The 26,697-nt window shown below is 40.8% G+C and overlaps 3 protein-coding genes across 20 annotated transcripts in view; 2 read left to right on the forward strand and 1 right to left on the reverse strand.

Moving 5' to 3' along the window:
- The window catches only part of si:ch211-245h14.1 (uncharacterized protein LOC563420 homolog), a 54,823-nt gene extending 29,873 nt beyond the window's left edge, over positions 1 to 24,950 (forward strand). For 3 of the 12 annotated variants that reach the window (XM_049591055.1, XM_049591054.1, XM_049591059.1), the window contains exons 9-18: positions 2,174 to 2,365; positions 2,477 to 2,679; positions 2,963 to 2,993; positions 3,322 to 3,418; positions 4,376 to 4,513; positions 19,220 to 19,245; positions 22,989 to 23,180; positions 23,292 to 23,494; positions 23,778 to 23,808; positions 24,137 to 24,950. In XM_049591055.1, coding sequence (XP_049447012.1) covers positions 2,174 to 2,365; positions 2,477 to 2,679; positions 2,963 to 2,993; positions 3,322 to 3,418; positions 4,376 to 4,513; positions 19,220 to 19,245; positions 22,989 to 23,180; positions 23,292 to 23,494; positions 23,778 to 23,808; positions 24,137 to 24,237 — 1,214 coding nt within the window. In that variant the 3' untranslated portion in view covers positions 24,238 to 24,950. Of the gene's footprint in view, positions 1 to 2,173; positions 2,366 to 2,476; positions 2,680 to 2,962; positions 2,994 to 3,321; positions 3,419 to 4,370; positions 4,514 to 5,910; positions 5,937 to 8,202; positions 8,394 to 8,503; positions 8,701 to 18,840; positions 18,984 to 19,219; positions 19,246 to 22,988; positions 23,181 to 23,291; positions 23,495 to 23,777; positions 23,809 to 24,136 lie in introns of those variants that run through there. The other 9 variants (XM_049591056.1, XM_049591060.1, XM_049591061.1 and 6 more) reach the window with 9 other exon arrangements.
- On the reverse strand, positions 12,352 to 13,758 carry LOC125897633 (E3 SUMO-protein ligase ZBED1-like). 2 transcript variants are annotated; one of them, XM_049591070.1, is made up of 2 exons: positions 12,892 to 13,758; positions 12,352 to 12,575 (listed from the first exon to the last, which is right to left on the reverse strand). In XM_049591070.1, exons 1-2 carry the CDS (start codon positions 13,459 to 13,461, stop codon positions 12,570 to 12,572), a joined length of 576 nt encoding a protein of 191 aa, XP_049447027.1. In that variant the 5' UTR covers positions 13,462 to 13,758; the 3' UTR covers positions 12,352 to 12,569. The 2 variants fall into 2 exon arrangements, with proteins under 2 accessions (XP_049447027.1, XP_049447026.1); XM_049591069.1 differs by having other exon boundaries at positions 12,848 to 13,758.
- Positions 24,951 to 25,705: 755 nt separating the features above from the next.
- Positions 25,706 to 26,697, forward strand: part of LOC125896825 (probable serine/threonine-protein kinase kinX) — a 43,517-nt gene continuing 42,525 nt past the window's right edge. For all 6 annotated transcript variants that reach the window (XM_049589699.1, XM_049589700.1, XM_049589703.1 and 3 more), the window contains exon 1: positions 25,706 to 26,180. In XM_049589699.1, coding sequence (XP_049445656.1) covers positions 26,162 to 26,180 — 19 coding nt within the window. In that variant the 5' untranslated portion in view covers positions 25,706 to 26,161. The remainder of the gene's footprint in view (positions 26,181 to 26,697) is intronic.

Consider the following 26,697-nt stretch of genomic DNA (forward strand, 5'->3'; position numbering starts at 1 on the left):
TTTGTCTAATATAAATCACTGAAAGAAGGTTCATTTGTAGTTCTAAACATATTCAGGGTGTTTTTTACTCAGTTTTTGTCTCTCCCACGACGTTATTCCTCTCTCCTACAGCAACCATTACAATTACATGTATATGGACAATAATGCAAATTAAGCGATGACGTCATTTAGCGAATTCCAGCGACTTTTAGGACAGCCAATAGCTACTTTTCTTACTGAGGAGTTGGCAACAGTGTTTTGGTGTTAGCTTCATTTTTGAGCCCCTGAAGTTGCCACTTGATGTGCTTCCATGATCGCAGCTATCGAATTAGTTTCAAAAAGTACAGAGTAAAGCGGGATTTATAATTGTGCAGCAGACCATACGCTGTAGCCTACGCACGTGGCCTACGCCGTTGTGAGCATTTATACTTGTGCGGTGGTGTGTCTGTGTCACATTGCAGTTACACCTCCAAAATGCAAGTTGGCGGAGGAGGTTTCTGTGAAGTGCTGTAAAGTTTAGTTGATTCAAAACACACGTTAAACATGGCTTAATTTCCAGCTCAATTTCAAACACAAGCACACAAATTAGCTTCACTATAACTTGCAGCATTCACAGACAAAGCAGTTGTCTTTTGCTGGACACATTTTCCCCACAAATACAACATGCTAATGGGATTTTACATTGTATAATTTAGCCTAGCAACTAGCAATCTTTTCTTCTTACATAAATCCAGAGAGAAGAGCAACATTTAACAAAAGTAATGGCACACAATTTGGCTCCATTACAACTCACAAGGTTCACTGACAAAACAACTGTCTTATATCAAACACATTTTCCAAACAAATATAACATGCTAACATTATTAGCACAAGCCTATGGCATTTTACATTGTGTAAATTAGCCTAGTGGCCTGTGATCTTTTCCTCATCTCATATAAAACCAGGGACAACAGCAACATTTAACAAAGGTAACGGTACGCAATTTGGCTCCATTACAACTCACAAGGTTCACTGACAAATCAACTGTCTTATACTAAACACATTTTCTAAACAAATATGTCATGCTAACGTTAATAGCACAAGCCTATGGCATTTTACATTGTATGAATTAGCCTAGCAACTAGCGATCTTTTCCTCTTCTCATATAAATCCAGGGACAACAGCAACATTTAACAAAGGTAACAGCACACAATTTGGCTCCATTACAACTCACAAGGTTCACTGACAAATCAACTGTCTTATACTAAACACATTTTCTAAACAAATACAACATGCTAACGTTATTAGCACAAGTCTGGCATTTTACATTCTATAAATTGGGTCCATGTCATTGGTTCGACAGCCCATTGGTTCGACATCCCATTAGTCCGCGGTGCTGAATGGCTCGCGGCGTATGGTGTGCCGCGACCGGCTTGAGGCGGAGCAGGCTCACGGCTTATGAGTTTGTCACTTTCTTTTTCATTTTAACTCACACCATGATCTTTTCCTGACCCTAACCAAGTGTTTTTTGTGCCTAAACCTAACCAGACCTTAACCACAGGGCATCATGATGATTTCGGAACGGACTTGGGAACAATGAGTTTAATGTGGTCGGAACAATGGGATGTCGAACCAATGGGCAGTTCCCTATAAATTAGCCTAGCTTCAGTTTAAGGCATAAATATGCAAATAACTCACTTTCTTGATAGTGCCCAGGGTCAGCAGATGAATTTATTACTTCTTTAGCTTTTGTTTTCATCCTGATTGACAGCTTTCATACCAGCCTTAAAAAATCAAACTAAATCAAACAGGCGAACACACCAGAGTTCATTTTAATCCAGTCAGCAAGTTAGAAGAGAAATCACTCCGAGGTTTAAGATCTTTTTTGGCAAGACTGTTCGACATAATGGTGTTATAGCTTTTCAAAACTATTGTACAGCTAATTATAAGACCTTACCTTGGGAAAATGGTTCATGAATGAACTTTATTGTATTTATTCTGCACCCTCTCCCTTCACCCTATATCTGTTATGTTTTGTTTGATGTTGTATTTGTGTATAGTTGTTGTTGTGTTATTGTTTAACAGTATGTAGGCTATATGTAGTATGTCAGTGTGCTGTCCTCATGTCATGTGTCATTTCAAAACTATAAGAAAAAAACCCAACTACTGTATGTAACAGCTTAATACTGATGTAAAAATTTTTCTTTGTCTTCAGTGATGGGAGAAAAGTTCTTTGTCCATTTGGCTGGAAAAACTAATAATGCTCACCAAGAGCTTGTTGGACACCTTAGAAACGCTGGCCAAACTGAAGTGTCCGTTCTTGAAGACAGCGACTACCTTCTGGTTTTCTGTCCCATCGCTTCACGAGTTGGAACGGACATCAGCGAGGCCTTGGAGAACATGCCAGGTGGGGAATGCCTTCAGGCATTCATTGAGCAGTTTCACCTTGATGGGTCAATCAGTTGAGAAGTTCCACATTTTATATTAAAAAAAAATCTTGTTACATCTGTGCTTACAGGTGGTAAAAAAGCAATCCTTGTGGTGATGCATCACACCTTCAATCCTGACCATGTTGTAGCTCCAAGCAACAGACAGGTGACCAACCCGAAGGTCTTCCTCACTGTGGACTGTCTGTTCTATGAAGGCAAACTCCTGCAAACTTGCCTCAATGAAATAGCATTGCATGAAATCACGAAGTCTCTTGGAGTTTCCTATTCACCGGTAAGCATTAGATTTACTGATCTAATAAAATCATGTTCACACACACAATCAGTGCAGAGTCAACTGATAAATCAATCAGTCAGTCAATTTTATTTATAAAGCCCAATATCACAAATAAAAATTTGCCTCGGAGGGCTTTACAGCATGCGACATCCCTCTGTCCTTTGGACCCTCACAGCCGATAAGGAAAAACTCCCCCCCAAAACCCCTATATATATGCAGTTTCATTATCACCAGTTATTATTACTCATATTATTTTGTGTTGCTTGTTTTTTTTTTCCAGCGCTCCAGCTGGAGAACATCCTTGGCCAAAAGTAAGTGTGACTGTAATTACTGACTTCTGACTCATGATCAGTCTATCTTTAAACTTCACTTGCATAGGCAGAAGTACACTAAAACAGTTACTGCTTTGTGTAATCATCCTGTCCATACTGACTGTGAAATTCCTAGTCGAAAAATCATTCTAAAGTTAGTCATTTTAGTACAAAAAAGAAATATCCCTATTTGTATTTTCCTGATGAGCTGCAGTGGTCCCATAATGAATTGGCATTAATATTCTAGTATGTGAGCAAACTAATGTTGGGGTTGTTTGAGCTGTAGATGATACCAGATGACTCATTGCTTTGTCTTTCTTTATTTTAGTGCTACGGGTCCCTTGGACATGGGCTGGAGTAGGTGCTGTTACGACGGTATTATTGGTGGTCGTTTTCACAGTCATTATTGTTGAAATGAACAAGAAGTGAGAAGATCAATGACGGCCGTCATTAACATGCATGACATTCTTGGTTGCAGTGTTGTCACAAATAATTATTTGTGAAGGGACAAAATAAATATGCCATATAACGAATGTATAATTATCTGCAAAAACAGAAGGATGGTATGATTGCTATTGCTATTGTATAGTTGTGAAGGCTGATATATATATATGTTTTTGGGGCTGAAGCTTTTGATCGCTAATATTCTATCTTAAGCACAATACAGATTAAAATGGTGGAAGGATACAGATCTGCACACACAGACATTAAGCAAGTGGCTGGATGTGAAAAGGGCCAAAAGGAAGAGATAAAGTGAGAAAAATAACATTGAAATTCCCTTCAAACTTCTAACTCAAACTTCCATCCAAACTTCAATCCATTAGTCACATCATCACAGCAGGCATGTGATGGCAGGGAACAGAAGAGCTTAACAAGCAGCCGAGAAACATATTGCTTTACAATGTTGTTATGACAAACATCCAGCAAACATGGATCAGCCTGATATATATAACTTCAATATTCTTTACAATCAACCTCTACAAGGTTGGTAATACAAATCTTATTAGTTATCAATACCTAATTGCCTTGTTAGGAGTCTGTAGTTTATAGAAATCTATAATCTATGTAAGGAGAACCTTGAAATAGGCTGCACAGTTGCATAGAGGAAGTGTGGTCACTGGTCACTGTGGCTTTATCTGAGAATGATGACATGTTGCAACAGTTTTAGCATGTTAACACTTAAAGAAACAGGCTCACTCCACATCTAACCTGTTAAAGTTGTTCTCCCTCAGTGCTTAGACTCTTTCCATGTGAGGACACTGCACAAAAACAATACATAATAAATGCCAGTGTCCATGTAATGCACTAACTGCAGTCACCCCTCCCAGCTACAAACTGATCATTCTCTCTCTCTCTCTCTCTGCGCTTCCTCTTCAGGACAGCAGTCGGCTTGAAAAACACGTAGCATGTAAAAGCAAAAGTGAAAGTGTTGCACTGACTGGGAGGGACCGTCATTGCCTTCCTGTCAAGAGTGAGAAAGCAATGCAAGAGACTTTACCAACAAATTATCAATCTATTCCGTAAGTAAGCATCTTTAAAGGTTTTAAGTAACCCTTGCGTGGCTGTGACCTGCTGACCATGACTCGGAATAGCTTTGCAGGCTCTAGACCAGGGGTGCCCAAATACTTCTCAGTGGAGGGCCAAAATGAATCAGGTGGAGGGTCACGGGCCAAAACTAAACATTCATGTTGCAGTGCATTTAATTAAATGACTATGATATATATAAATGAGACCTGTTCTCTTACCGACCATAGCCGGGCGCCACGGTCGTGATGCCAGATAGCTTTTCCCACTTTAAGCTGTTCCTATCCATAACTCGCTGTACTGCCATAAAAACATCCACTCCTTTTGTTGTCCCTTTCAGTGTTTCAAGGCCCGCGAGTTCCTGACACACTTCAAAGTCCTCATTAACGCCTCGCAGGAAGACGAGCAGCTGTGCCGAGTCCGATATATCCGTGCTTTCATCACACGCGATGGAGAAGGCAGAAAATTGACCTGCTTTCTGGACAATTTGGCCCCGAACGTCTTCGGCCATATCCTCCACACGGCGGGTGATGGTGTTCCATGACAAACTTATCTGGGAAAAAGCTCGCGTCTGATTTGGGCACACGGTGTCAGCAGCAACTGTCAGACATTGTTTCACAAAATCACCCACAGCAAACGGTCGTCCGCTTCTGACAATGATGGAGCTAAGCTGATAACTTGCCCGAGTGGCATTCTCTTGTACAGTTGACGGCTGGAGTAGGGTACGTTGTTGGGACGTTAACTTTGATAGCAGGTCTCCAGCCTTCACCTTTCTCGTCTCCGGTGTATTTTGAGAACTGATGGGAATGCTGGGTTTCAAGTGGCAACGGAGATTGTATTCTTTAAAACAGCGACTCTCAGCTTGCATATTAGACATACTGCCTTGGAATCAATTTCAGTAAAAAAGTACTCGTGTTCCCAACAATTTTTAAACTTTCTTTTGTCAGTGTGCCAATTCCTCACACGCTCCATGCCTCCATCCCAGCATCTTCCCCCTCTCTGGTCAGTTCCGGCCGGATTTGAGCTGACGGGAGCTAAACAGCGCCACCCTACCCTCAATGTAACACAATGCTGATTTGTGGTCAGTAGAGGAAATGCAACAATAAATAAATATTTAAAGAGATATTCCGACTGCTGGCAGCGGGAAAATAATAATTATTTAATTATTGAAAATTTGAGCATGGGCCGCGGGCCAAAACTAATCGGTCGGCCCGCGGGCCCCAAATTGGGCAGCCCTGCTCTAGACCTCTAAGGTAACGTTGGCTGTGTCTGGAGCAAGCTTGTGCAGAGCAGCTGTGACAAGAGTTTGTGACGCACATATGCTGATCCTTGCTTAACTTTATCGTATTGTTTTGAAGTGTGTTGACTAAAAGTTTCCTTATCTCCTCCTCAGAGACATGACCCAGACAGAGAGGACTGGTGAGAAAACAAGTTTACTGTTTTTATAATTTGTGCATGTGGTGTTCATGAGTGAAATGCAGCTAAGTACCTTGTGGCCTACTTTACTTGAGTATTTAATTTTTTGCATCTTTATACTGCTACCCCACTTTATGTTAGAGGCTTTTTACTTTGATACATTTGTCTGACAGCTTTAGTCTCTCTCTCTCTCTCTCTCTCTCTCTCTCACACACACACACACACACACACATGCACACACCATTTTGCCACATCCCCTTTAAAAACTCATGACTCATGTTGACATAGGGAGGCCTTATCATTCTAGAGACAGGTGTTGTGAGGTTGTTTGTGAGTGTGAATACATTGCAATGCGTCCGACTTGAAGTTTGAGTTAAGCATTTTGGACATCATCATGTTGGTTTTATGGATGCCAGAAGTGACCATATTTGGATGACAGGGTGGAGCTGTGGAGGAGTGAGTGGTGGATCTGACTGAGAATCCAAGATCACTATCAGCAGACAGTCTGTCAATCAAAATAGCCCACCGTTAACTTTAATTCTTAATAAAATGTAAATTAGTGAGTTATTGTTAAAAATGCATACAGTTGTCAAGAATGTTGAAATTAACTATAGAGACTAAAACTATTTTCACCAGGCTGTAAACATGTTTATTTTTGCTGTAAAGTAACATGGGGGTCTATGAGGATTGACTCACTTCCAAAGCCACCCTCAAGTGGCTATTTGATGAACTGCAGATTTTGGCGCTTCGGCGCAGTGTTGCCAACTTAGTAGTCTGAGTGGGCTGAAGTTTGCCGCATAGATCAGCCTCTCATTGGGCGGAACGAGCCACCTGCTAAAGTCCCGCCCTACCACCTCCGTAGCAGTTTTCAACACGCCCCAACTAACTTTTGCGTGTGTTTGATCTTGCGGGGATGTAGCCATTTTTCTGCCATGGTTTGCGTCCTGTAGGTGATATTTTGTGGGTACACCAAAACCTGTTTCCCCCCGGCAATATTTTTGCAAGCGCACCATTGCTGTGGCACCGCCAAGAACGATTGTGATTGGTTGAAACTAATAAAAAAAGCTGGGGCGTTTTTTTCTCCAATCTTAAAGTGAGAGGCGGCCCAGCCAGACCTTTCTTTTCTTGAGAAAGGTCTGGTGAGCGAGACTACTAACTTAGCGACTTTGTCACTATATTTAGCAACTTTTCAGACCCCTCTAGCGACTCTTTTTCAAAAAGTGACGAGCGACAAATCTAGTGACTTTTTCTGATGTTACTGAAGACTTTTGGAGACTTTGACATGAAAGCACCTATCATTCTTATTCTTCTCAACGAGCAGCGGATGCTGCCGTGGGCTCCTCCCCCATCCCAAAGCACTCACAGGCGGCCGAATCCTCCCTCCCAGCTGCAGTCAGAGCAGGAGATGTTAACCCCTCCACGTCCAGATTGCAAGTGAATCGTGCATGCGCGGAACCGCCGCTGGCTGATCTATCGCTCTGATCCCGACCTGGCTTACAGTCAGGGCGGGATGTAAATGTAAAATTTTCTTTGTCTAATATAAATCACTGAAAGAAGGTTCATTTGTAGTTCTAAACATATTCAGGGTGTTTTTACTCAGTTTTTGTCTCTCCCACGACGTTATTCCTCTCCTACAGCAACCATTACAATTACATGTATATGGACAATAATGCAAATTAAGCGATGACGTCATTTAGCGAATTCCAGCGACTTTTAGGACAGCCAATAGCTACTTTTCTTACTGAGGAGTTGGCAACAGTGTTTTGGTGTTAGCTTCATTTTTGAGCCCCTGAAGTTGCCACTTGATGCGCTTCCATGATCGCAGCTATCGAATTAGTTTCAAAAAGTACAGAGTAAAGCGGGATTTATAATTGTGCAGCAGACCATACGCTGTAGCCTACGCACGTGGCCTACGCCGTTGTGAGCATTTATACTTGTGCGGTGGTGTGTCTGTGTCACACTACAGTTACACCTCCAAAATGCAAGTTGGCGGAGGAGGTTTCTGTGAAGTGCTTTAAAGTTTAGTTGTTTCAAAACACACGTTAAACATGGCTTAATTTCCAGCTCAATTTCAAACACAAGCACACAAATTAGCTTCACTATAACTTGCAGCATTCACAGACAAAGCAGTTGTCTTTTGCTGGACACATTTTCCCATTAAATACAACATGCTAATGTTATTAGCATAAGCCTATGGGATTTTACATACAAAACCCAACTACTGTATGTAACAGCTTAATACTGATGTAAAAATTTTCTTTGTCTTCAGTGATGGGAGAAAAGTTCTTTGTCCATTTGGCTGGAAAACTAATAATGCTCACCAAGAGCTTGTTGGACACCTTAGAAACACTGGCCAAACTGAAGTGTCCGTTCTTGAAGACAGTGACTACCTTCTGGTTTTCTGTCCCATCGCTTCACGAGTTGGAACGGACATCAGTGAGGCCTTGGAGAACATGCCAGGTGGGGAATGCCTTCAGGCATTCATTGAGCAGTTTCACCTTGATGGGTCAATCAGTTGAGAAGTTCCACATTTTACATTAAAAAAAATCTTGTTACATCTGTGCTTACAGGTGGTAAAACAGCAATCCTTGTGGTTATGCATCACACCTTCAATCCTGACCATGTTGTAGCTCCAAGCAACAGACAGGTGACCAACCCGAAGGTCTTCCTCACTGTGGACTGTCTGTACTATGAAGGCAAACTCCTGCAAAGTCACCTCAATGAAATAGCATTGCATGAAATCACAAAGTCTCTTGGAGTTTCCTATTCACTGGTAAGCATTAGATTTACTGATCTAATAAAATCATGTTCACACACACAATCAGTGCAGAGTCAACTGATAAATCAATCAATCAATGAATTTTATTTATAAAGCCCAATATCACAAATAAAAATTTGCCTCAGAGGGCTTTACAGCATGCGACATCCCTCTGTCCTTTGGACCCTCACAGCCGATAAGGAAAAACTCCCCCCCAAAACCCCTATATATATGCAGTTTCATTATCACCAGTTATTATTACTCATATTATTTTGTGTTGCTTGTTTTTTTTTTTTCCAGAGCTCCAGCTGGAAAACATCCTGGGCCAAAAGTAAGTGTGATTGTAATTACTGACTTCTGACTCATGATCAGTCTATCTTTAAACTTCACTTACATAGGCAGAAGTACACTAAAACAGTTACTGCTCTGTGTAATCATCCTGTCCATACTGACTGTGAAATTCCTAGTCGAAAAATCATTCTAAAATTAGTCATTTTAGTACAAAAAAGAAATATCCCTATTTGTATTTTCCTGATGAGCTGCAGTGGTCCCATAATGAATTGGCATTAATATTCTAGTATGTGAGCAAACTAATGTTGGGGTTGTTTGAGCTGTAGATGATACCAGATGACTCATTGCTTCGTCTTTCTTTATTTTAGTGCTATGGGACCTGTAGAGGTAAAAATCGGTGCCTGGAAGTGGGCCTGTAGGCTCCCGACCTTGTCGTCAACGTTGCTTCTCAATTGTCCTCAGATGTCAATCTGGTACCTTAGAGTCAGTCATTTAATCCCACCGGTCACAATAGTGACCGTAAAAAAAAGTTTCATTTCTAAGGCTATAAAAATGTTACTGAATGATCTATCAATGCATTTCCAGCAGATATTGAAATAATAAAGGGTCTCAATGAAATATGTGCAGTGTCGCATGTTTACTGTACATTGTCACATGACCAGAGCTGTTTACTTCCTGTTTGCGTGAAGAGGATGGCAGCAAGGAAGCTCACACAGAAAAGGTTAGTAAAGTATGTTAACATAAATATAGGACATAGATTTTTGGTACACATCATGTTTAAGGTGTCTAGTATTGATATATGCATTTGCAATTACTCAACTTTGTTTAATGTGGTCACATACAGTGTGGTTGTGGTTGCATACAGTTACAAACAAACAGTACTTTGGAGTCTAGGGAAAAAAAGCTGAAAAAAAACATCAAAATGTCCTAAATGTTCCAGGAAAAGATGTTATTTTTTAGTCATTCAAGGCATTGCTTTGCTCTTTGTTCTACAACCTATTTTATTTTGTTGTTCAGTCAGTCAGTGTAGGCCTATACTTGAAAGCATGTTCAGCAGCTACCTCTATCCTAAATGTTTACCTTCATGTTCAGTGTGCTCAATGTATACTGCACTAAAAATGAATGTGTTCAAATGAATTTTGCACTAAAAATGAACGTTTTCAAATGAATGTTGCACTAAAGTAAGTTGCACTAAAGTTACAATGTTGAAATACATTGATGATTGTTGTTGTTTTTTGTCTTAACCTCAATATTCATAACGGTGCTCCCAGTATTCATATTGCTAGCCGATAGTATAGGGCTTATATGTAAAATATTCACACTACAATGAGAGAGCATTTAGAGGCAATGCTGGAACTTTTAAAAGTGATAATAACTAGCCTTTATATATAAGGATGTACACACGCACATACGCACACACGCACATACGCACACACACACACACACACACACACACACAGAAACACACACACAAACACACTGCACAGGTCAAATAGACCTATATTTAGTCTGTCCAATGGTTGATACCACACAGTATCCCACCGGTCACAATTGTGACCGATCATAAAACACACTTTTTCACACACTTTTCCATGAAAATTTCTAAAAATTATGATTGATTGTTTCAAAGGGATACTAATGACACATGATTTGGATATTTTTGTGTCTGGGAAAAATTTGGGATTAAATGGGTTAATCAATGCTCAAAGAAACACTGGAGACAGGCAGAGTCCGATGCAATCGAGTTTAATGTGTTCACAAGCTTAACACATACAACTCATCGAGTCAAGCCCCGGAGCAGGACTGAAAACCACTTCTCAGCACATCTACTTTTATGCTGGTGGAGACTGGGTGGAGTCTCCACCTCTCTCTGTTAATCCATCCCACTTTAATCCGATTCTATTGGTGGAAGCCTTTTCTTTTGTCCAATCATGAGCAGGCCCGATTTTAATGGTGTAATGCTTTCGCTTTTGAGCCTGGAATTCCCCAAGTTTTCCACCCTTAGCTCGGATTCACTTTCACTTTATTTTTAAAAACGTGAATTTTAGGGACTTTCTTTATGCAGCCCCTTGTGCTCTCATGTGCTCTCATGCAGTACGAACCTTTAATGTGCATCAGGTAATACAGACATTTGAATGTGTGTGTGTGTGTTATCATTGTACAGAATATGATAGTTTATATTTGAATGCGTATGGATACAACGTGAACTCATATTATGAATACTTTGATATGTATAACAATGTTTTAACACATATAAATGCATCTCACTCAGTATTATAAGGACTTATGCATAAAACATGGTTATATGATGGTCACATGGCTTTATTTTCTTAATCACTTTATGCAGTATAACCATTCTACTTGATTAGGGATTAACTCTTTACACTACAGACCCTTGGGTATGGGCTGGAGTACGTGCTGTTACGACTAGGGCTGGGTATCATGGCCAATTTCCTAAATCGATTTGATTTAGATTCATAAGGTTCTGAATCGATTAATCACGATTCGATTCGATTCGATCTGCTCTTAAATAATGAAAATGCCTCAACTGTGTTACAAAATACAAATGCACTTTATTTTTTCTCCACTATAAACAATAGGTTTTAAGTGCAAACATGTAAATTGGACAGTTCAAACTTGAACTGTAAACAAAACTGTCTCAAGTCTCAAAAGTGCAATTTTGACATTAGAAAGGAATTGCAAGTGAAAGTGTACTTGAACCACAACACTCCATCACTGCAAACTGCATTAAGGCATTGTTTCTTAAAGTGCAAAAATAATAACAATGGTTACAAAACTAAAAGTAAACTTAAACTGTCTAAAGTCAAGTCCTGTTATTGTGACTTTGTTCTCACTTGGTAATTGTGAGATTCTTGTTTAGGAAAAGGAGCTCATTGACATGATCTGGGGTTAGGCAGCTCCTTTTGCAGTGACAATATCACCTGAGTTGAAAACACCCTCTCTGATGCAATACTGGTCCCTGGGACACAAAGGTATTGCTTGGCCAGGCGAGCCAACAGTGGATAGTCCCTTTCATTTGACCTCCACTAGGTCAGAGGATTTTCATTCAGCCCAGCAGGTTTTTCCGCCTGTATCTTCTGATTTCATCCTGAGCCCTCTTTGCTGGAGTTTCCTGTTCATTTTCCTTTACTGTTGGTAAGTAGACTGCCCCAAGGAGAGACTCCAAGGTGCTGGATTTCTTGGGCTTCTTGGACGAAGTCGCTTCCTCCATCTCCTCAGCTCCTTCCTCAGCATCACTACCATCAGTATTTTGCTGTTGAATAAGACAGAAAAAAAACAAAACAGAAATAAATAAATGAATAAATAAATAAATAAATAGATTGAAAATCATTTGTGAACTCTTTTATATTTTATACTATTCCTTATAATCCAATAGAGAATCTTTTAATTCTCAATGAAAACATTCTTATTAAATTGAACAGGTTTTTTTTTAAAATACTTAAACATGCAGCAGTGGCAGCCTCAGACTGCAGTCTGGAGAAGGTGTCTCTTTAGCGGACAGGGATGGTAGGGCCTTAAAGCGAGGATCCAGTGCTGATGCTGCATACAATGTGTCCTTCTGCGCATCATATCTTAAAGACATTTCACAAATTATTTTTGGTATCACAGTATGAGGATAAACATGGCATGCATACAAATAAACAATCTCACACATACAAACAAAAAAGTGCATGGATTATAAATTATTAACTGCTACAACTAATCAGTAAAATGAGAAGAAAATGCACATATAAAATACAAAACTTTGCTTTTGTAATGTTTTGATTTGGCCTACCACTGACTATTGTACGTGCGCACACGCACACGCACACGCACACACAGAAAGAGCGAGACCGTAGCATACCTAGTCCTCAAGTTATTCTTTGCAGCAGCCTTCAAGTCCCTCACCACGGTGGAGTCTTCGAGGCTGGGGGTCAAGGCCTCCTGCAGCAGGGCGAGAAGTGGGGTGATGACGGACAGAGTTGGTTGCTTGTCTTCCGACATTGCCAGTGTGGCTTCTTTCACTGGTTTCAAGGCCCGCACCAAATCTTCGGCAATCGTTACATCTTCCTCTGTTAAGGTGCACAGATCTTTTTCATTCCTGCGCACGTCTTGTGAAAGGAGAGTGGCAGAGATAGCTGGCTGTTGCTCTAAAAAGCGCTCCAGCGTGTCCAGTGCACTGTTCCACCTAGTTACAACGTCTACTGTTAGCTTGTGCGCTGGCAGTTGAAGTAGCTTCTGTTTTTCTTTTAGTATGTGGTTTGCCGTCGTACTCCGGCGAAAGAACGTCGCTATACGCCTCACTCGAGCAAGTGTAACCGGGTGGTTATTTACAGTGTAGATATTGTATTTCTTTACTGTGTCCCTCAGTCTATTTATGTTGCAGCAGGCATGGCGGTCGCGGCAGGTGTGTGTCACGCCCCTTACCGGCACCCGTAGTGCAGCCGCGTTATTGGCTGCTAATGCGGACCTGTTCATATACCCCTCCGCTGTCGTTTAGTCGCTCTCTCTCCCCTGCTGAAGCAAGTGCTGGCCGGCGTGCAGCTCCGCTGAGCCGTGGTTTCCCGGCGTAGTATGTGCCGTGTGTTCGTTCTCCAGGTATGTGTAGCACAGTCTCATGATGCTGTGAAGATGTTATAAGGTGCCATGTTGACAGTTCTCTGTTGTAGGTTGGCGTGTTGAGCCGAGGTGTGTGTGTGTGTGTGTCCCCTTCCGGTTAGCCGCCGCTGACGCCGTTAGCTTCCAACAGCTACATTATTGATTTGTGCAGGCTACAGCTGACCACGCAGGTAAACAATGCCACAAGCTCAATGTTATTTTGTTTGCTAGTGCTTAAGCTTCTGTATTGGCTACTAATGCTCACTCTGTGTCTCTTTTAAAGTTTGCCTGACGTTAGGCTGCTGTTTTGCCCTGCCTTGCCTCTTACCTCCATAATTTGTTTTCTTTTTGTTTTGCCTGGCTCACTTAGACTGCCGCTCTGCCTTCGTCATTTAGACGCCTTTTTTTAAAGTAGTGTATGGTAGTTCAAGACTGACCTCAGACCGTGACTCCTTAGTGGGGGGTGGGAAGTTAACACAGCATTGAGGACCTGCTAAATTTATGCATGCAGCATGTTTATTTTTGTTTGGTTTCTTTTTTTTTTATTTGCGCAGTTGACCTCAAAAACAGCTAAAGTTGTTAACTCTCTCTTTCTGACTTAACTTTTGAGTCATTGATACAGATTAATTAAGAAATTATTTTATTGTGAGTAATAAAACTTGTTAAACTTCTTACATCGTGCCTGTATTCATTTGTGTAACTTACCTGTGTATGGGTGATTTTTGGGAAACCCTCTGAGAAATTAAAGCAGAAAGTAGATTCTTTAGGTGCAAGTCCTAAGGTGGCGTTGTTGGTGCTAATTCTCCAGATCTGCCTCGCAGTTCAACTGGTCTTGACACACAAGCATGACACGGCTGGGATTTTCAGACCTGCTTGAGGCGAAGTTCAATGTGTGCGCGAAGCATCCGACGTGCATTAGCTGCATTATCTCCACCGCACGAGCCATATTTGCAGCGTTGTCCGTCACGACTGCTGGGTCTTTGCTGGTCAGCCCCAACTCCTGTATGGCCTCCGTCAACATATCAGCTATATTAATAGAGGTGTGGCTCGTGAGAACCTCGGTGGTCTGTAGCACATGAGACATGAGGCACCACTCATTGTCGATGTAGTGAGAAGTCACTGTCATGTACGACTGCGTTGACAGTGATGTCCAGGTGTCACAGTTATGGCAACCCTCTCTGCTGACTGCATTTTCGTTAGGATATCGTCTTTCACATGTGTATACATCATGGGGATAACAGTCTCAGTCAGATGTTTACGTTGCACCATAACGTAGTGTGGTTCGAGCACCTGAACAAGCCGCTTGAAGCCTTTGTTTTCCACTCACGAATGCGGCGTAAATCTTTGCAAACAAAAGTTCGCGATGGCCTCCGTTATCTTTATGGCCCGCGGAGAATCGGCTGGTAATGTTAGTGATTCCCTCAGTTTCTTTTGTTTTGCCCCGGACAGCTTGTTGTCGGAAGCTAACGTTAGCGTAGTGTGATACCTTGTCAAGTGGTTTCTGAGGTTTGTAGTATTTCTACAATAACTGACCTCCGCTTGGCAGATATTGCAAACCACTTTGGTTTTATCCAGCTCTTTGTCCTGTGTTGTTTTAAATCCGAAATGGTTCCAGACGTCAGACCTAAGTTGGGACGGCTTGCTGAGCGGAGTTTTTCCTGCGTCGGCCATTGTGTGTCTGCACGCTTGTGAATAGGTTCGTTCGAGATGAGCCAGTCCTGCGCAGATTCGATCACCGGCGATCGGCGCACAATGCATGCCGGTTAATTTTGTGTCCGACTTCATCCCGACTTCCTCTGACGTATTACAAAAGTGGACGGCGATAAAGCCGCGAGAGCGAGGCGGCCGCAGTTTTTAGAGCCAGGCGCTGCAGTTGCTCTCCACCGACTGCACTGCCTGCCTCTCACCTGATCTAACAGTTGATTGGTTCAGATGTCGACTCAACAAGATGACGTTTTAGATAAACTACTCATTTTTGTTGAATTTTAGAGATTAAGATTGTATTTGTCTGATCTGAAGGTTTATTCTGTGAACAGAAAACATGCTATATGGGCCTGATCACTTTTTTAATGAATTGACATCATTCCAGACAGGATGTAAGTGTGTCTGTGACTTCCTGTACGGACTGAAGGCTGCTGGAAACTGTCGGGAAACTGTCCGACTTCACTGCAGCTTTTTGTCACCGCCCCCCGCTGCGGCCGCCTGCTCTCGTCTACTTTTCAGGCGAGGCGCAGTTCATCTCGAACGAGCCTAATTTTTTTTTTTTTTTTTTTATTAACGAGTCTTCAATCGAAACAAGTATACAGTACAGTAGCCAGGGGGTGGGCTATTACATAAATACAGAGAATAAGGTGCACAAATTATATGTTCTCATCGCTTTCTTGTTATTAGAGTCACAAATGCTTTGCAGGTACTGTTCCATTTCCTTTTGGAACACCACAAAACAGGGTTTGGAATGACTAAATTTAGCTCTGTGTATGTGATATTTTCCTAATAATATTAACAAATTTATAATATGCAGTTCATTCTGTTTCATACTCTTGACATCATAGATTCCAAAAAAAATATTCTTACAAAATAAAGAGAAATCTGGGACAAGAACGAGCCTAATGTCAACCGGACGTAAATGCGCCTCTGCGTCATCGCGCACGAGACTGGGGTTCATGGGAAAAAATCGATCTCATGCCCTATGGATCAATATTGCAAAATTTAAATGAAATCGATCCTGAATCGATTTTTTTACCCAGCCCTAGTTACGACGGTGATACTGGTGGTCGTTTTCACAGTCGTTATTGTTGAAATGAACAAGAAGTGAGAAGATCAATGACGGCCGTCATTAACATGCATGACATTCTTGGTTGCAGTGTTGTCACAAATAATTATTTGTGAAGGGACAAAATAAATATGCCATATAACGAATGTATAATTATCTGCAAAAACAGAAGGATGGTATTATTGCTATTGCTATTGTATAGTTGTGAAGGCTGATATATATATATATATATATATATATATATATATATATATATATATATATATATATATATATATATATATATATATATATAATGTTTTTGGGGTTGAAGCTTTTGATCGCTAATATTCTATCTTAAGCACAATACAGATTAAAATGGTGGAAGGATACAGATCTGCACACACAGACATTAAGCAAGTGGCTGGATGTGAAAAGGGCCAAAAGCAAGAGATAAAGTGAGAAAAATAACATTGAAATTCCCTTCAAACTTCTAACTCAAACTTCCATCCAAACTTCAATCCATCAGTCACATTTATTCCAATTTTCACCACTTGATTATGAAGTTTACGAGCAGCTGAATTCGTGATTTCTTTCCAGTCCATTTGGATTTGTGTATGTGGAATTTTCCAAATAATATAAAAAGGTTTCACAAAAAGATTTCTTTGCCTTTAAAGCTTCTTTCAACATACAGAATAATGTCTTTTATATTTAGGCAAATGCTGAGTCCCATTCAGTCTTTAACAAACCTTTCCATGTCTATCCAAAACAGTTTAACGTAAGGACAATTATAAAACAAATGAAGCACAGTTTCTGGTTCAATATTACAAAAAACACACATTTCGTCTATTTCTCTGAATCTAGCAAGTATTTTTGACTGGGTAAATCATATGAACAATTTTAAAAGAGACTTCTCTTATCTTATTGGTGACACAGTATTTTTTATTTATATTCCATACAAACTTCCACTTAATGTTACGTAGACGCCGCATCGAGTGGGTTTGCCCGCTGCTGCGATACGTCAACGTCGCCGCCATATTGGATGTGGCAAGGCTGCGCTGTAAACTAATACAAGTGAATGGACTTAATTTCATAAAGCGCCTTTCTACAAAGAAATTTACGTTAATGCCTCTCCTTTATTCATTCACACACACACACTAGTATACTGTGAGTTAATGGCATGTTTGGGATTGAATGAGTACAGGTAGGGGGGCGGGGTGCGAGTGTGACGGGAATGAGGGCAATGTGTGAGTGGGCTGGTGTGTGCAGGAGCGAGCTGGAGGAGAGAGCAGGAGTGCACAGTTGGAGTTACAGCTAAGTTCTTGTTTGTTGGTTGTTTTGGCGTGGGTACGGTAACATATATATATATATATATATATATATATATATATATATATATATATATATATATATATATATATATATATATATATATATATATATATATATATATATGTATGTATGTATAGGTAGTGCCGAAAAAATACACTGTGTATTGTTTTTCGGGTAAGGTGAATTACTCCTGTGTGGGATCAATAAAGTTCTTATCTTAGCCATCTGAGAAGATCAAATACATTGTTTTTGGTGCCTAACTGTTTCCGAAGTATATTAGTGTGTGTGTGAATGAATAAAGGAGAGGCATTAACGTAAATTTCTTTGAAGAAAGGCGCTTTATGAAATTAAGTCCATTCACTTGTATTAGTTTACAGCGCAGCCTTGCCACATCCAATATGGCGGCGACGTTGACGTACGGCTCAGCGCTCGATGCGGCGTCTATGTATACATGTCCATGCTGTCAGCAGCCTGTCTGTGAGAGGAGGTTGGCTACATCAGGGGGAGGCAGGAGCAGGCATGTGATTAAATTAATGTTTTTATATTAAATATTTACAACTGAATCCTTCTGTGCGACTGTATGGAGTCAAGTGTAACACAACAAATATTTAAGGTTGCATTTCGATGTCCAGTAGGGAACAGAAGAGCTTAACGAGCAGCTGAGAAACACATTGCCTTACAATGTTGTTATGACAAACATCCAGCAAACATGGATCAGCCTGATATATATATCTTCAATATTCTTTACAATCAACCTCTGCAAGGTTGGTAATACAAATCTTATTAGTTATCAATACCTAATTGCCTTGTTAGGAGTCTGTAGTTTATAGAAATCTATAATCTATGTAAGGAGAACCTTGAAATAGGCTGCACAATTGCACAGAGGAAGTGTGGTCACTGGTCACTGTGGCTTTATCTGAGAATGATGACATGTTGCAACAGTTTTAGCACGTTAACACTTAAAGAAACAGGCTCACTCCACATCTAACCTGTTAAAGTTGTTCTCCCTCAGTGCTTAGACTCTTTCCATGTGAGGACACTGCACAAAAACAATACATAATAAATGCCAGTGTCCATGTAATGCACTAACTGCAGTCACCCCTCCCAGCTACAAACTGATCATTCTCTCTCTCTCTCTCTCTCTCTCTCTCTCTCTCTCTGCGCTTCCTCCTCAGCACAGCAGTCGGCTTGAAAAACACGTAGCATGTAAAAGCAAAAGTGAAAGTGTTGCACTGACTGGAAGGGACCGTCATTGCCTTCCTGTCAAGCGTGAGAAAGCAATGCAAGAGACTTTACCAACAAATTATCAATCTATTCCGTAAGTAAGCATCTTTAAAGGTTTTAAATAACCCTTGCGTGGCTGTGAACTGCTGACCATGACTCGGAATAGCTTTGCAGGCTATAGACCTCTAAGGTAACGTTGGCTGTGTCTGGAGCAAGCTTGTGCAGAGCAGCTGTGACAAGAGTTTGTGACGCACATATGCTGATCCTTGCTTAACTTTATTGTATTGTTTTGAAGTGTGTTGACTAAAAGTTTCCTTATCTCCTCCTCAGAGACATGACCCAGACAGAGAGGAGTGGTGAGAAAACAAGTTTACTGTTTTTATAATTTGTGCATGTGGTGCTCATGAGTGAAATGCAGCTAAGTACTTTGTGGCCTACTTTACTTGAGTATTTAATTTTTTGCATCTTTATACTGCTACCCCACTTTATGTTAGAGGCTTTTTACTTTGATACATTTGTCTGACAGCTTTAGTCTCTCTCTCTCTCTCTCTCTCTCTCTCTCTCTCTCTCTCTCTCTCTCTCTCTCTCTCTCTCTCTCTCTCTCTCTCTCACACACACACATGCACACACACACACACACACACACACACACACACACACATGCACACACCATTTTGCTACATCCCCTTTAAAAACTCATGACTCATGTTGACACAGGGAGGCCTTATCATTCTAGAGACAGGTGTTGTGAGGTTGTTTGTGAGTGTGAATACATTGCAATGCATCCGACTTGAAGTTTGAGTTAAGCATTTTGGACATCATCATGTTGGTTTTATGGACGCCAGAAGTGACCGTATTTGGATGAAAGGGTAGAGCTGTGGAGGAGTGAGTGGTGGATCTGACTGAGAATCCATGGCCCACCGTTAACTTTCATTCTTAATAAAATGTAAATTAGTGAGTTATTGTTAAAAATGCATACAGTTGTCAAGAATGTTGAAATTAACTATAGAGACTAAAACTATTTTCACCAGGCTGTAAACATGTTTATTTTTGCTGTAAAGTAACATGGGGGTCTATGAGGATTGACTCACTTCCAAAGCCACCCTCAAGTGGCTATTTGATGAACTGCAGATTTTGGCGCTTCGGTGCAGTGTTGCCAACTTAGTAGTTTGAGTGGGCGGAAGTTCACCACATAGATCAGCCTCTCATTGGGCATAGCACCCGCTAAAGTCCCGCCCTACCACCTCCGGTATCAGTTTTCAACACGTCCTTAACTAACTTTTGCGGTGTTTGATCTTGCGGGGATGTAGCCATTTTTCTGCCATGGTTCGCGTCCTGTAGGCGATATTTTTGTGGGCGTGTTACACCAAAACCTGTGTCCTCCCGGCAATATTTTTGCAAGCGCACCATTGCTGTGGCACCGCCAAGAACGATTGTGATTGGTTGAAACTAATAAAAAAAAAGCTGGGGTGTTTTTTTCTCCAATCTTAAAGTGAGAGTCGGCCCAGCCAGACCTTTCTTTTCTTGAGAAAGGTCTGGTGAGTGAGACTACTAACTTAGCGACTCTGTCGCTATATTTAGCAACTTTTCAGACCCCTCTAGCGACTTTTTCTGATGTTTTTAGAGACTTTTGGAGACTCTGACGTGAAAGCACGTATCGTTCTTATTCTTCTCAACGAGCAGCGGATGCTGCCGTGGGCTCCTCCCCCATCCCAAAGCACTCACAGGCGGCCAAATCCTCCCTCCCAGCTGCAGTCAGAGCAGGAGATGTTAACCCCTCCACGTCCAGATTGCAAGTGAATTGTGCATGCGCGGAACCGCCGCTGGCTGATCTATCGCTCTGATCCCGACCTGGCTTACAGTCAGGGCAGGATGTAAATGTAAAATTTTCTTTGTCTAATATAAATCACTGAAAGAAGGTTCATTTGTAGTTCTAAACATATTCAGGGTATTTTTTACTCAGTTTTTGTCTCTCCCACAACATTATTCCTCTCTCCTACAGCATCCATTACAATTACATGTATATGGACAATAATGCGAATTAGGCGATGACGTCATTTAGCGAATTCCAGCGACTTTTAGGACAGCCAATAGCTACTTTTCTGACTGAGGAGTTGGCAACAGTGCTTTGGTGTTAGCTTCATTTATGAGCCCCTGAAGTTGCCACTTGATGTGCTTCCATGATCGCAGCTATCGAATTAGTTTCAAAAAGCACAGAGTAAAGCGGGATTTATAATTGTGCAGCAGACCATACGCTGTAGCCTACGCACGTGGCCTACGCCGTTGTGAGCATTTATACTTGTGTGGTGGTGTGTTTGTGTCACACTGCAGTTACACCTCCAAAATGCAAGTTGGCGGAGGAGGTTTCTGTGAAGTGCTGTAAAGTTTAGTTGATTCAAAACACACATTAAACATGGCTTAATAGAGACAATTTCAAACACAAGCACACAAATTAGCTTCACTATAACTTGCAGCATTCACAGACAAAGCAGTTGTCTTTTGCTGGACACATTTTCCCCACAAATACAACATGCTAATGTTATTAGCATAAGCCTATGGGATTTTACATTGTATAATTTAGCCTAGCAACTAGCAATCTTTTCTTCTTACATAAATCCAGAGAGAAGAGCAACATTTAACAAAAGTAATGGCACACAATTTGGCTCCATTACAACTCACAAGGTTCACTGACAAAACAACTGTCTTATATCAAACACATTTTCCAAACAAATATAACATGCTAACATTATTAGCACAAGCCTATGGCATTTTACATTGTATAAATTAGCCTAGCAACTAGCGATCTTCTCCTCTTCTCATATAAATCCAGGGACAACAGCAACATTTAACAAAGGTAACAGCACACAATTTGGCTCCATTACAACTCACAAGATTCACTGACAAAACAACTGTCTTATACTAAACGCGTTTTCCAAACAAATACAACATGCTAACATTATTAGCACAAACCTATGGCATTTTACATTGTATAAATTAGCCTAGCAACTAGCGATCTTCTCCTCTTCTCATATAAATCCAGGGACAACAGCAACATTTAACAAAGGTAACAGCACACAATTTGGCTCCATTACAACTCACAAGGTTCACTGACAAAACAACTGTCATATACTAAACACATTTTCTAAACAAATACAACATGCTAACGTTATTAGCATAAGTCTGGCATTTTACATTGTATAAATTGGGTCCATGTCATTGGTTCGACAGCCCATTGGTTCGACATCCCATTAGTCCGACTGTCCGCGGTGCTGAATGGCTCGCGGCGGGCGTATGGTGCGCCGCGACCGGCTTGAGGCGGAGCAGGCTCACGGCTTATGAGTTTGTCACTTTCTTTTTCATTTTAACCCACACCATGATCTTTTCCTGACCCTAACCAAGTGTTTTTTGTGCCTAAACCTAACCAGACCTTAACCACAGGGCATCATGATGATTTCAGAACGGACTTCGGAACAATGAGTTTAATGTGGTCAGAACAATGGGATGTCGAACCAATGGGCTGTCAAACCAATGGGCAGTTCCCTATAAATTAGCCTAGCTTCAGTTTAAGGCATAAATATGCAAATAACTCACTTTCTTGATAGTGCCCAGGGTCAGCAGATGAATTTATTACTTCTTTAGCTTTTGTTTTCATCCTGATTGACAGCTTTCATACCAGCCTTAAAAAATCAAACTAAATCAAACAGGCGAACACACCAGAGTTCATTTTAATCCAGTCAGCAAGTTAGAAGAGAAATCACTCCGAGGTTTAAGATCTTTTTTGGCAAGACTGTTCGACATAATGGTGTTATAGCTTTTCAAAACTATTGTACAGCTAATTATAAGATCTTACCTTGGGAAAATGGTTCATGAATGAACTTTATTGTATTTATTCTGCACCCCTCTCCCTTCACCCTATATCTGTTATGTTTTGTTTGATGTTGTATTTGTGTATAGTTGTTGTTGTGTTATTGTTTAACAGTATGTAGGCTATATGTAGTATGTCAGTGTGCTGTCCTCATGTCATGTGTCATTTCAAAACTATAAGAAAAAAACTATGTTACAGCTAAATACTGATGTAAAAAAATGTCTTTGTCTTCAGTGATGGGAAAAAAGTTCTTTGTCCATTTGGCTGGAAAAACTAATAATGCTCACCAAGAGCTTGTTGGACACCTTAGAAACGCTGGCCAAGTTGAAGTGTCCGTTCTTGAAGACAGCGACTACCTTCTGGTTTTCTGTCCCATCGCTTCACGAGTTGGAACGGACATCAGTGAGGCCTTGGAGAACATGCCAGGTGGGGAATGCCTTCAGGCATTCATTGAGCAGTTTCACCTTGATGGGTCAATCAGTTGAGAAGTTCCACATTTTACAATAAAAAAAAATCTTGTTACATCTGTGCTTACAGGTGGTAAAAAAGCAATCCTTGTGGTGATGCATCACACCTTCAATCCTGACCATGTTGTAGCTCCAAGCAACAGACAGGTGACCAACCCGAAGGTCTTCCTCACTGTGGACTGTCTGTTCTACGAAGGCAAACTCCTGCAAAGTAACCACACTGAAATAGCATTGCATCAAATCATGAAGTCTCTTGGAGTTTCCTATTCACCGGTAAGCATTAGATTTACTGATCTAATAAAATCATGTTCACACACACAATCAGTGCAGAGTGAACTGATAAATCAATCAATCAATGAATTTTATTTATAAAGCCCAATATCACAAATAAAAATTTGCCTCAGAGGGCTTTACAGCATGCGACATCCCTCTGTCCTTTGGACCCTCACAGCCGATAAGGAAAAACTCCCCCCCAAAACCCCTATATATATGCAGTTTCATTATCACCAGTTATTATTACTCATATTATTTTGTGTTGCTTGTTTTTTTTTTCCAGAGCTCCAGCTGGAGAACATCCTTGGCCAAAAGTAAGTGTGACTGTAATTACTGACTTCTGACTCATGATCAGTCTATCTTTAAACTTCACTTACATAGGCAGAAGTACACTAAAACAGTTACTGCTCTGTGTAATCATCCTGTCCATACCGACTGTGAAATTCCTAGTCGAAAAATCATTCTAAAGTTAGTCATTTTAGTACAAAAAAGAAATATCCCTATTTGTATTTTCCTGATGAGCTGCAGTGGTCCCATAATGAATTGGCATTAATATTCTAGTATGTGAGCAAACTAATGTTGGGGTTGTTTGAGCTGTAGATGATACCAGATGACTCATTGCTTTGTCTTTCTTTATTTTAGTGCAACGGGACCCTTGGATATGGGCTGGAGTAGCTGCTGTTACGACGGTGATACTGGTGGTCGTTTTCACAGTCGTTATTGTTGAAATGAACAAGAAGTGAGAAGATCAGTGATGGCCGTCATTAACATGCATGACATTCTTGGTTGCAGTGTTGTCACAAATAATTATTTGTGAAGGGACAAAATAAATATGCCATATAACGAATGTATAATTATCTGCAAAAACAGAAGGATGGTATTATTGCTATTGCTATTGTATAGTTGTGAAGGCTGATATATATATATGTTTTTGGAGTTGAAGCTTTTGATCGCTGATATTCTATCTTAAGCACAATACAGATTAAAATGGTGGAAGGATACAGATCTGCACACACAGACATTAAGCAATTGGCTGGATGTGAAAAGGGCCAAAAGGAAGAGATAAAGTGAGAAAAATAACATTGAAATTCCCTTCAAAATTCTAACTCAAACTTCCATACAATCGGACGTGTATTTGCAACCAGTGCTGGCAATAAAAAAGGCACACTTAGCTTCACTTTTCACAGGCGGCTACATCCACTTCTTTTACACAGTCTGTGGTAGCAGAGTGGTTCAATCTTTTGCTTTAAATGAGCGGGAAACAAAAAAATGCTTGCTGCTGCTTTGTGCGTATTTAAACAGCAAATGGTGTGCCTTTGCTTCAGAAGGAATAAATGAAGGTCATTATATCAGATCTGTGTATCTTGTCTCAGTGCTAAACATGTGATGTATTCCTAGCTAAAAATGAAGTAAAGGTCTAATAAGAAAAAAAATAAATATCCAAGTTTCAGCACCATCTTTTGACTGAGTTTTCTGAATTACCTCCTTACCTTTTTGACAACAGAGACTGGGAGTCAAGTCAGGATCAAAGGGTGAATAGAGTCAAACAACAGTACTGAGTCAGCGAATATGAGCAAAAGACAGATTTCTTGGAGAGAGATCAGGGAGGCAATGTGACGACCACTGGGACCAGGTATAAACACTTATGCCTTTGGATATGGTTGGATAACATGTCATATGATATAGTCTGTATACAGAATACTGACACTTAAACTTTGTGTTTACTGTGTACTTTTACGATTATGTTGAAGATTGAACTTGGAGTATATTGCCTGCACTTCAGCCATTCAGATCCTCCCTCTTTCTGTCTCCACTTGATGACAGCTCGGCACTGGGCACAGGGGCTCTACAGAAGAGGGATTAGTTAACATGGAGGGGGGGGGACTGGGGTGGATGGGGTGTTAAGGTCACGCCTCTGGCCTAAAAAGGCGAGGCAGAATACCAGCAGCAGCGAGCCGCTCTAAGAATAACTCAGGGCCTGAGGCTCAGAAACATGGCGTGAATGTAACAGTAATCAGATTCAAAAGTTTCACTCAGACTAATCCATAAAAGGGAAACAAATATTGATTGATAGATTTGGATCTAAGAATTTTTTTTGCATGAAACCACTGTCCACACCGTCATCACGTGACCCCAGCACCAACATTGGCCGGTGGGATAAAGTTACATTTAAGCTCTCTCTCCCAGTCTCTCTTCCCTCCTTCCCTTCCACCGCCCGTCAGTCCCTGTGGTTGATCTAAATCTGTCAGAGCCGGTAGAGGGTGGGGGCGGGCGGCTCTATCTACAACCATAGCCCCTACCAGGCAAAGGGCAAGACAGTGACCACCTTAACTTGGTCTCTGTCTGTCTCCCCAGCCTCATCCACTAGGACGGAAGCCAGCTCTCTGGACCACCTTGCAATCACTTGGAAAAGTTTTTGACTCCTGGAACCAAAAAGGGGGAAATGCAGATTTAAGTAATGAGACTTGAAAAAGAGGTGTAGTGTTACCAGTGGGCTTGGGTTTTCCACATATCCTCAGCACCAACCGTGCACATGACGTTGCTGGATTGGAATTAAACACTGGGATTAAATCGTGCAAAGGAGTTGAGGATCTACCATAAATATTTCTTTTTCATGGCAACTTAATCTGCACAAAGGATTTACTGTTGGAATTTTATTTTGAAACAATGACCGATACGGTTGAAGGTAAAGTATCATCACATCAGGTTTTCAGTTTCAACACCTTATTCCATAAAGGAAGCCTTTCATAATGTATATGTGACGCTCTTCCAGGGCTGTTTTGTTTTGCACTCTGATGTTGTGCTGTCTGGTGTGTGTGTGTGTGTAGGGGAATTTCATGATTGGAAGTATCTAAAAATATGGCCCTATCATGTATCAGCTATTTGTAATGCAGCTTAAAGACCCCTGTGACATCTACAGTGCCGTATAGGATCGGAAAGCATCAACACTGGGCTTCTTGTTTCATGCAACCACATAAACTGATACTGTTGTTGACTTTTTAACTGTTGTTTTGTGCAGTGGCAATGAAATGAGACAAATAAGGGGGCCTGGAAGCAGGAAGCAGCTGTTAAAACTCAAAAGCCTCTTTGTGTCTTTAGCTTGATTAAATGTATTCTCACAAGGTGGGCATGTGCAGACTGTGCTTGATTGACAGTCTCATGATTCTCCAGTTTGCTTCATGCACTCGTCAGTGTACACCTAT

The sequence above is a fragment of the Epinephelus fuscoguttatus genome, linkage group LG11 (assembly GCF_011397635.1).
Source record: "Epinephelus fuscoguttatus linkage group LG11, E.fuscoguttatus.final_Chr_v1".
NCBI classification, from domain to species: Eukaryota; Metazoa; Chordata; class Actinopteri; order Perciformes; family Serranidae; genus Epinephelus; species Epinephelus fuscoguttatus.

Excerpts from the sequence above, each read along its gene's own strand:
- LOC125897633 (XM_049591069.1), bottom strand. The coding sequence starts at position 13,461 with ATGAACAGGTCCGCATTAGCAGCCAATAACGCGGCTGCACTACGGGTG. Across the intron at positions 12,576-12,847 it reads AAGAATAACTTGAGGACTAG|ATATGATGCGCAGAAGGACA; the intron begins GTATGCTACGGT and ends AATGTCTTTAAG.